The sequence below is a fragment of the Triticum aestivum genome, chromosome 3B (assembly GCF_018294505.1).
Source record: "Triticum aestivum cultivar Chinese Spring chromosome 3B, IWGSC CS RefSeq v2.1, whole genome shotgun sequence".
NCBI classification, from domain to species: Eukaryota; Viridiplantae; Streptophyta; class Magnoliopsida; order Poales; family Poaceae; genus Triticum; species Triticum aestivum.
The window spans coordinates 632,221,353-632,231,940 of NC_057801.1; the positions used below are offsets into that span (position 1 = coordinate 632,221,353).

The window sequence follows — 10,588 nt, forward strand, 5'->3', positions numbered from 1 at the left end:
CGACGCTACCAGGGGCTGGCGGTCCACGTGTGTGCCAGCTTTGTGGTCGCGATGGGCACTGGGCCTCGAAGTGTCACAAGCGCTTCCAGCGGGGTTTTCTTGGTCTTGGCAATGACGGGAAGGATACACGCAACTTTGCTCGTCAGGTCGCCATGGCTGATCGTCCGCCGCCGCAGAAGCCACAGGGACACACTCAGTCCTACTCCATTGATCCCCACTGGTACATGGACTCTGGGGCGACAGAGCACCTGACCAGTGAGATGGGGAAGCTTCACACTCGTGAACCCTACCATGGCTCCGACAAGATCCACACCGCCAATGGAGCAGGTATGCACATCTCTCATATTGGTCAAGCATCACTTCTCACTAGACATGCCAATAGGAGTCTTCAACTTCGCAATGTTCTTTGAGTTCCATCTGTGACACGTAATCTTCTTTCAGTTCCTAAACTCACTCGTGATAATAATGTGCTTTGTGAATTTCATCCTTTTGATCTTTTTATTAAGGATCGGGGCACGAGGGACATTCTTCTTAGTGGGCGGCTCTGCCAAGGTCTCTATCGTCTGGAGCATCTTGGCGTCGCTCGCGTCTTCAGTGGAGTTCGGGTATCTCCGTCACAGTGGCATGCTCGTCTTGGTCACCCGGCCACACCTATTGTCCGGCATGTTTTGCGTCGTCATGAGCTTCCTAGTGTGTCTAGTAATAAAGATGTAGCAGTGTGTGATGCTTGTCAGCAGGGGAAGAGTCATCAACTTCCTTTTTCGGAGTCCAGTCGTGAGGTGAAACATTCTTTAGAACTTGTGTTTTCAGATGTATGGGGTCCTGCTCAGACTTCTGTTAGTGGTCATAATTATTATATCAGTTTTGTTGATGCTTACAGCCGCTTTACCTGGCTTTATCTTATCAAACGTAAATCTGATGTGTTTGACATTTTTGTTCAGTTCCAAAAACATGTTGAACGTCTTCTCAAGCACAAAATTATTCATGTTCAGTCGGACTGGGGTGGCGAGTATCGCAACCTCAACTCCTTCTTTCAGTCGCTTGGGATCACTCACCGTTTAGCATGTCCACATACACATCAGCAGAATGGTTCAGTAGAACGTAAGCATCGTCACATTGTTGAAGCTGGTCTGACTCTTTTGGCCCATGCATCTGTTTCGTTTCGTTTTTGGAGTGATGCTTTCACCACTGCATGTTTTCTCATCAATCGTACTCCCACTCGTGTTTTGAATATGAAGACTCCCATTGAAGTTCTCCTTAATGAACAACCGGACTACACCTTTCTCAAGGTGTTTGGGTGTGCTTGCTGGCCCCATCTCCGTCCATATAACAAGCGTAAGCTCGAGTTTCGTTCCAAGAAGTGTGTTTTTCTTGGTTATAGCTCTCTTCATAAAGGATACAAATGTCTTCATGTTCCCACTAATCGTGTCTACATCTCTCGGGATGTTGTGTTTGATGAGCATGTTTTTCCCTTTGCCAAACTCCCTGTGTCCACTACCGAGCCACCTGTCATGCATTCATCCTCTGTTGCTTATGACCAATTTGATGATATTGCATATTCTCCTCTATTGTTGCCTAACCATGGTGCAGGCACTGGTCGTGGGGCTCGTTTGGAGATTCTGGAAGCGCCATCTTCCTCTTCGTCGCCATCGCCTTCATTCTCGGCACCTTCTGTTGTGCATAAGGAGCACATGGCGCCCCTGCATGGCCTCGGTTTCCGTGCTCATGCACGGCCGATCGACGTCCTGGCCCGGTCGCCTCTGGCTTCTGGGCTGCCTTCGTCATCGTCGCGCCCTGCAACCCCGCCGACTGGGCCGGCCTCCTCGGTCCCCGTCTCGCCCAGGGCGTCGGGGCAGTCATCACCAGGCCTGGCCTCGCCCGCCCCTGCGTCGCCCAGGGTGTCTGGGTCCTTCTCACCAGGGCCGGCCTCGCCTGCTCTCGCCTCGCCAAGGCCGTCTGGGCCGGTGTCACCGGAGCTGGCCTCGCCCACCCTCGGTTCGCCCATGGCCTCTGAGCCCCTGTCGTCGGGCCAGTCTTTGCCATGCAGCCCGGAGTCGTCTGTCCCGAGCTCGCCTGAGGTGATTCCTGCATCTCCGGCGACCGTCACGTCTCCGTCACCTTCGCCTCCGCCGGCTCCTGCTGCTGCTCTACGTCCACATACGCGCAGTCGGAGTGGCATTTTTCAGCCTAAGCAACGTCACGATGGCACAGTTGCTTGGTTAGCGGCGTGCATGTCTGCTGCTCTCGCAGATCCATCCTCTGAGCCACGCACGTATCAAGCTGCTATGCGCATTCCTCATTGGAGAGAGGCCATGGAGCAGGAGTATCAAGCGCTTCTTCGCAATCAGACATGGACTCTTGTTCCTCCACAATCACGGGTAAATGTCATTGATTCCAAATGGGTTTTCAAAGTGAAGAGGCATTCTGATGGGTCCATTGAGCGCTATAAGGCTCGTCTGGTTGCTCGTGGTTTTCGACAGCGTTTTGGACTTGACTATGAAGACACCTTCAGTCCAGTGGTCAAGCCTACTACCATCAGACTTCTTCTCTCTCTGGCTGTTACTCGAGGTTGGTTTCTTCGTCAGCTTGATGTTCAAAATGCTTTTCTTCATGGTGTCTTGGCGGAGGAGGTTTACATGCGCCAGCCTCCGGGTTTCTCTGATCCGGATCGCCCTGATCATCTCTGTCGTTTGTCCAAGGCAATTTATGGTCTGAAGCAGGCTCCTCGTGCTTGGCATGCTCGTCTTGCAATGGCTCTTCGTGCTCATGGTTTTGCATCATCAACTGCTGACTCCTCATTGTTTCTTCTTCAAAGGCCTGAGGTTACTATGTACTTTTTGGTCTATGTAGATGATATCATTTTGGTCAGCTCCTCTCAGTCGGCTGCTACTGCGCTTGTTCGCTCACTTGGTGCTGATTTTGCGGTCAAGGACCTTGGGAAGCTTCATTACTTTCTTGGTGTGGAGGTTACTTCTCGTGCTGCTGGCCTTGTTATGACGCAGAAGAAGTACTCTCTGGATTTGTTGCAGCGAGCTGGGATGCTTAAGTGCAAACCGACGACTACACCCATGTCTACCACTGATAAGCTCAATGTTGTTGATGGTGTGCTTCTTTCTTCTTCTGATGCGACCGAGTACCGGAGTATTGTTGGTGGGCTCCAGTACTTGACGATCACGCGACCAGACATTTCCTATGCTGTTAACCGGGTCTGCCAGTATCTGCAGTCACCCCGTGACACTCATTGGTCTGCTGTTAAGCGGATTTTGCGCTATATTCGTTTCACGGTGGCTCATGGTTTGCATATTCGGCCGTCTGACTCTGGTTGTCTTTCAGCATATTCTGATGCAGACTGGGCTGGCAATCCGGATGACAGGCGATCCACGGGGGTTATGCTGTCTTCTTTGGCTCTAACCTGATTGCCTGGAGTGCTCGGAAACAGGCTACTGTCTCGCGTAGCAGTACTGAGGCTGAGTATAAGGCTGTGGCCAATGCCACGTCAGAGATTATCTGGGTACAGTCCTTGCTTCAGGAGTTAAGTATACCCCAATCACAGCCTCCTGTTCTTTGGTGTGATAACATCGGTGCTACATACCTTTCTGCAAATCCGGTATTCCATGCCCGAACGAAACACATTGAAGTTGACTATCACTTTGTGCGTGAACGTGTCTCTCAGAAGCAACTACAGATCAAGTTTATTTCTTCCAAGGATCAACTTGCTGACATCTTCACCAAGCCATTGCCTTTGCCACAGTTTGAGACTTGCAGGCGCAATCTTACCCTTCTAGATTCATTAGAAAGTGGCTAAGATTGAGGGAGGGTGTTAGACTGTATTTACATGTGTATATTGTAACGTTGTATACCACCTCATTATATATATATGTGATAGGCCACCCCTAGAGGGTTGTGCCGGTTCCCCCAAAGCCTATTGTCTTACAAGGTTAAACTGAGTTTACAGAAAAGAGGCAAAAGTTCAGACAAGGAGCCTGAGAAAATCAAAAATCAAATTCTTAGCTAACAAAGTTCGGAAACATTAACCTCCTTAACTTATTCGGCATAGATGAATTTCAACTAGGACGTTGGTGAATTTCAGCTATCTCATAAATGTTAGCTGTATCACCATTAGTTCGCACTGGGCAAGTACACGTAGGAGGCAGATGAATAGTGCAATGGTGGAGTTAACAGCACTCTACAATCTACAGTACATCATGAGGAGCACCTCAGGGTGTGCAAGAAAGACATGGATGCAAATGCATGAAGCAGTACTTTCGTGGGCCATCTCATTTTATTGCAGGCTGTGTAGATGGGCCACAGCCAACGCCACAACAATTAACTGAAACATCAATTCGTCACTTCTCCAGCACACCTACCATCATCATCGATCATCGCAAGACCTTGACTCTATCTTGACCAGGAGAGAAGATCTGGTCGCTCCACATACACTCCCCACAGGCCACAGCGTTACACTTCTTTTCTTTTCGCTGACACGAAATCACTGAGGTTTACGAGTCGAGGAGACTCATAGACTAATCATGACTAATCGACACTGGTCAACACTGAAATTGCGGCTCATAGACTAGTCGACACTGAAGTGTAGTCGGCCCTGGAGTTGGGACTCATAGACTAGTCTTGACTAGTCCTTCGACTCATAATCCATATCAACCTGTTCATATGGTAAATGCTTCAATCTGAATAGTATGTCTCAGATCTGAGCATCGTTTCTGCTTTTCTGTTTTACCATGGTAGAGATGGTGCTCATTTATTCACTACTCCCTCTGTCCGGAATTACTTGTTACAGAAATGAATAAAAATGGATGTATCTAGAACTAAAATATGCTTAGATACATCCATTTTTTCGACAAGTAATTTCAGACGAAGAGAGTAGTAATTGGCAGTAAGTTATTTTGTACTACTGACCAATGGAGTTGAGTAGAAGTCCAAATGTTTTTTCTTGGTGGATTTTCCTTAACAGACTTGATCTGATCTGAGATCAACTCTTACTCCCTCCGTTCCTAAATATTTGTCTTTTCAGAGATTTCAAATGGACTACCACATACGGATGTATATAGACATATTTTAGAGTGTAAATTCACTCATTTTGCTCCGTATGTACTCACTTGTTGAAATCTTTAGAAAGACAAATATTTAGGAACCGAGAGAGTACAAACTATCACAAGGGTGCAACTTTGGAAACAATGGATAAGTTTATCCTTGCATGGATATTATTCAAGAAATAATTGCATGTTCCTTTTGAAACCGGATGAATTATGAGTCCCATGGAAGCTGGTACATGGTGGAATAGGCCCAGGAACTAAACATGGGCCACCTTCAGTGGACCCTCCGTGCTCGCAAATTATAGCAAAACTACAAGAAAATAAGATCATTCTGAACATGATCATTCTGACTGAATGTTAGGAACAGCCGGACAGGACTACAGCTACCACTACCAGGGGTCTCCCACTAGTCACTACATATGTGTTGTCAAGTGTTCATACAGTAATGACCAGGAAGGATGTGCTCCAAATGAGTGCTGCTAGGCATAATACTCACTGCCAGTATCAGATTTTAGTTTCTTATCAGAATACATACACTATATAAAGTTGCTAGGTTTCTTGTCTTAGCAAATGTTCATCACATAGGCGGTTTTTGGCGTCTGAACCTTATACAAAGTGCCCAAAAAACACACTGTCAGACTTCCGTTCCTGCACTGCACCATAGTCAAGATCGGTGTGCACTGACATGTGGTAGGGTTCATTCAATCGTATTTACAGTCTGCGCCATGAGTAGAGCAGAGTAGAGTAGGGCAATGTCAGCAGCAGAATCTAATGCGCGGTTGACGGCCAGACCGCGTTCGTAGCTCAGCTGGCCAGCCCATTCCCACTTACCTGTCCCTATCTATCCCCTCATACCCAGGGAACCCACCTTCTAGTCCCGGGTAAACAGGTAAGCATGACACCAAACTCCCATTTGCAAATTGGAACTGCAAAGATCAACAGAACTGAACAAAGGGAATGCATAGATTTCTACACATGGTATTATTATTATCATTTCCCTAATCAGGTGAAGAAACCAAAAATAATGGCTACTACTGCTACAATGGCCTCTACGGAAAACGGAATCCTCTCCCCAATCCAATCCAATGCCGGTGTACACATTCGTTTTCGATCAAACGAGAGGGGAAATTGTAAAAGAAGAACGAAAAATTGAGAATGCAAGGTACCACCTGGATCTCATACCAGAGGTAGGAGCAGGCAGACCAATCCTATACACCACCAGTTCGCGTTTCTTGCTGGTGCTGATGACGGCTTGCTGTCCTGGCCATGCAGGGCCGGTGGGGAGGACAGCTTCGTCGGCGGCGTCCGCGGGCCGTCTGGTGTCATGGCGGCTGGAGGGGTCGTAGCTCCGGGGTTAATGGTGTTCCCGCGGCCGAACATTTCCTTGGGCAGCAGGACCTTGGAGACGGCGAAGACCGCGACGGGATTCTGGTCGAACACCGTGCGGGTGATGGACGCCTGCACGACGCCGGTGTCGATGGCGACGGAGCCGTTGAAGCGCGTGATGTTGAGGGTGAAGCGGCCGGCCTCGGTGCACTCGGTGGCGAGCGTGGGCTGGACGGGGTTCACGATGGACTCGAGGGACCCCAGCGGGTAGTAGGAGTGCAGCACGTGGAAGCGCAGCACCACGGCCTTGCGGTCGGCGGGGAGGGACTGGAGGCGGTCGGTGGCCGGGAGGGCCGCGAAGGCGTCGTCGGTGGGGACGAAGATGGTGATGCCGGCGCCGCGCTCGTCGGCCTCGAAGTCGTCCGCGACGCCAGAGGCCTCGAGCATGGAGGCGGCCACGTTGAACCCCCGCGCGTCGGTGAGGACGCGGGTGATGTTCACCGCCGGGGACGGGCGGCTCTCGGAGCCGGACGCGGCGATGTCGAAGCCGGAGGGCACGATGAGGCCGCCCACGGCGAGCACGCTGAGGTTGTACGGCTCCCTGGTGACGGCGCCGAGGACGGTGGCGTTCGACCCCGGGGATGGGGACGGCGAGCGGACGACGACGGCGGAGCCGGCAGCCGTGAGGTTGACGGCGCCGAGGTCGGAGGGCGCGCGGCCGGTGGTCTGGAAGAGCGTGGTGACGAGCCTCCCGGAGGCGGGGACGCGGGCGAGGTCGGACGGGGAGAGGTACTCGAGGAGGACGTGGTAGCGCAGCACGTCGGCGAGGTCGGCGCCGGCGGCCGCGGCGAAGGCGGAGGGCGAGCGCGGCAGGTTGGCGTTGGGCACGACCAGCAGCGTGAGCGACGACCGCCCCGCCAGCTCCGCGGCCACCGGGGAGGACGCCAGCAGCCGCGCGAAGTCGGAGAAGCCGGGGAACGCCGCGAGCACGGCCGTCACGTTGACCCCGGCGGCCGGGGCGGGCAGCAGCAGCAGCGCGGCGGCGAGCAGGGCCAGCAGCCCGGGCGCGAGGCGTGGGGCGGGAGGGGAGCCTCTCCCCATCCTCGTGCACTGGAGTGGAGTGAGGTGGAAGAAGATGGCCGAGGAGTGAAGCGGGACACGGGGAGACGGTGACGATGATGCGGGGCGATTTTCCGCGATTTTCTTGCGAGTTATCTGACGAGTGAGGATTCACTGTCGAGTTTATTAATGGCGTGGAACTGTGTAGCGCGTAGGTGGGTTGGATTCTCGCGGCTACGTACGCCAGCTCCCAAAGTCTACCATGGATGGAAGCAAGGGAGCTTTTCTCTTTGCGAAGTGTGTAGCGCAGTTTGCGTGCGTCGCGTCACGTGTGCGTTGGTACTGCTCGACAGAATGATGGTGCTCGAGGCGTCACTCTAGGCCAGGTCATCGCAGTGCGAAAAATGAGAGCTTTTTTACGGTACCCTATACTGCTGGGGTGAAGGGACCAGTATAACTAAATCCTACCATTAATTTCATGTGGGCAGTAATAGACATTTTTTGTTCTTAAAAAGCAATGTGAATCTTTTCTTCAGTACGTGAAGGCCTAAACGGGATTATGTATGAGCCAAGATGCCGGCCTATTTCGCTTGCTCTCTCCCATGGCCGCCATGCTCTAGCTGACCTTGCTGCCGCGTGTCACATACTGCGAACCGTTGCGCTCGTCTACCTTGGCGTCGTGTCCCCGTTTCTCCATCTGCGTCGCCCAACCCTATCACAGACATAGATGGAACAAGACATGGTGGCCACAGCTCCGTCAGCGTGCTCCTCCGTCAGCTCCGTCAGCGCGCTCCTCCGTCCTGCTCGGGCGCCATGGCCGGGACGGCGAACTTCTGTACACGGCAAGTCTCCGCGCGGACGGACAACGGCGCCAAGTTGTTTCGTCATCACCGTTGTGAACCAGGACAAAACGAGAACAGTCTGAGGTATGTTCACCATGGGAGGGGCGCAGGACAATGCCTCATCGCCGTCGGACCTATTGGAGAAGAAAAGCAAGGTCCAGCCGTCCAGGCTGAAGCCTGCGCCATGCTGTCGAGCGCCGGATCCATGCACGGAGAAGGAAAAGGATTCAGGCTTGCAAGGGATGCATAGGGAAGGAAGAGAAGGCACAGCGGTGACCACCGGAATCCTACCAGACTCGATGGACAAAAACAACGGCCAGGGTGGGTTGGGGACGGGCTGAACTGCAGAACATGTATACTGGTGGTCGAGAACAACGACCGGTGCTACCTATACTACTCGCCATCCGGTTGGCCTGCTTGCAGCGGTATAGAACAGTCATGGCCGTTGGATTTCGTGGATGGATGGTCTATATTCACTACTGGGTACCATAAAAGAGCTCAAAAATGAAGGCCTCTTTGGAATAGGAAAAACGTAGGATTAAAATGACATATAAGCCTATTGGATTCCTATAAAATTTGAGTTTGTTTGATTGTATAACATTAAAAATAAAGAATTTCTTCTCAGAGGTTGGAGTGGATGCTATAATTCCTATGAAATGTAGTAGTAATGAATCCATAGGAAAAAATCCTATGAGATTCAATTGTGCGAATCAAACGATCAACGCAGGAAAAAAAATCTTTAAGTATTATAATCCTTCAAAAATCCTTTGAATCAAAGAGGCTTTGAAACTGTTCTATGTATCCCAAATGTCCTTTTATTCATATTTCTGTTAAAAAATTTCTATTTACGGGAATGCCTTCTGGCGATTTAATAGGTTGAGAAAATCTGCCTAAAGGCATCTTCAAGGCGGACCCGCAAACTTCTCGCCATCGTTTGGATCGTGTTGCCCGAACCGTGGAAGCCATCCAACGCCGATCTGTATCGGTCCCGGGGGTGATCCGGATGCGATTTCTCCCACAAATTGGAGAGAAAAGTGTGTGAGGTTTGGGGGAATCCGGACACCGAAACATAGGACTCCGGCATCCCCGGCCCACCCAATCCACCCTCCCAGTCCCATTTCCTTCCACTCCGCCCCATCTCCCCTTACTTTGCATTCGCACCCTTCACCTCCTACGCCGCTATTGTTCGTCTCCGGCGGCCACGGAGGCATTGCCGGACATCCGCAACCAGCACCGACGTGCCCGCTCGTCGTTCCGACGGAGCTTTCCACCCTGGAGCCGTTTGTACCTAGGTAGACTCCACCCCGGCCCACCCAATCCTCCCTACCGGTCCCATTTCCTTCCACTCCGCCCCTTCTCCCATTGCTTTGCATCTGCACCCTTCACCTTCGTCGCCGCCGTTGTTCATCTACGGCGGCCACAGAGGCATTGTCGGACGTCCGCAACCAGCACCGATGTGCCCGCTCGCCGTTCCGACGGAGCTTTCCACCCTGGAGCCGTTTGTACCCAGGTACACTCCACCCCCTATCGACGACCTTCATTGCAGACACCACGCCTGGTAGGTGTTCGGTCAAATGCCATAGAGTTTATTTTCAAATGCTATGTCGTTTTTTAGAGTACGAAGGATGGTGAACTACTCGACCATGGAGGATGAGTTGTTGTGCGATGCATGGCTGGTGGTATCTGCAAATTTCATAGGCAGGAGCGGAGGGGAGGCCTTCAGGGAGCAAGTGCATGAAAAGTTTCACAAACCAAAGCACATTGTGCCCTACGACATGTACATCATTCAACCACGCAACGTGAGGTCATTGTTGTATCCCTGGCACGCTAACTAGATCAACGTCATCAAGTTTTGCAACTTGGATAGTTAGCTCGAGGCAAGGTGGCCATTGCACGCAGACATGGATGAGATCGTAAGTTTTACTTCCTCTTGCTCAACTTGTTGATTGATTCATCCACTCAATGTTGGCCTACACATTATATGTAGCCTGCACGCGTCGCCGTAGTGTACCACAGGACAGAGGGACGACCATTTACGTGCACACACTGCTGGATGAATCTGAAGGGGGAGTTTGTGTGGAACGACATAGTCCGTCCATGAAAAACATGATGGACATCCGGGATCTAGTCAAATTTTAGACATTGTTGTACTAGATTTAATTTGTATGCTACGTATGGATGATTTGTGCTATTTTCTATCCGAACTTTAATGAATATTGGCCGGTTTGCATGAATTCCGTCCGGTTAGCTAAAATGCGGTTAGGAATATATGCGGTTGGCGTTGGATGCCGTCCTCCCGCGTCCTTTTCC

The 10,588-nt window shown here is 51.3% G+C and overlaps 1 protein-coding gene across 1 annotated transcript; it reads right to left on the reverse strand.

The window, feature by feature from the left end:
* Positions 1–5,996: 5,996 nt before the first annotated feature.
* LOC123071377 (fasciclin-like arabinogalactan protein 4) lies at positions 5,997–7,711 on the reverse strand. Its single transcript, XM_044494917.1, has one exon. The coding sequence runs from the start codon at positions 7,476–7,478 to the stop codon at positions 6,228–6,230; it is 1,251 nt and encodes a 416-aa protein (XP_044350852.1). The 5' UTR covers positions 7,479–7,711; the 3' UTR covers positions 5,997–6,227.
* Between the last annotated feature and the right edge of the window lie 2,877 nt (positions 7,712–10,588).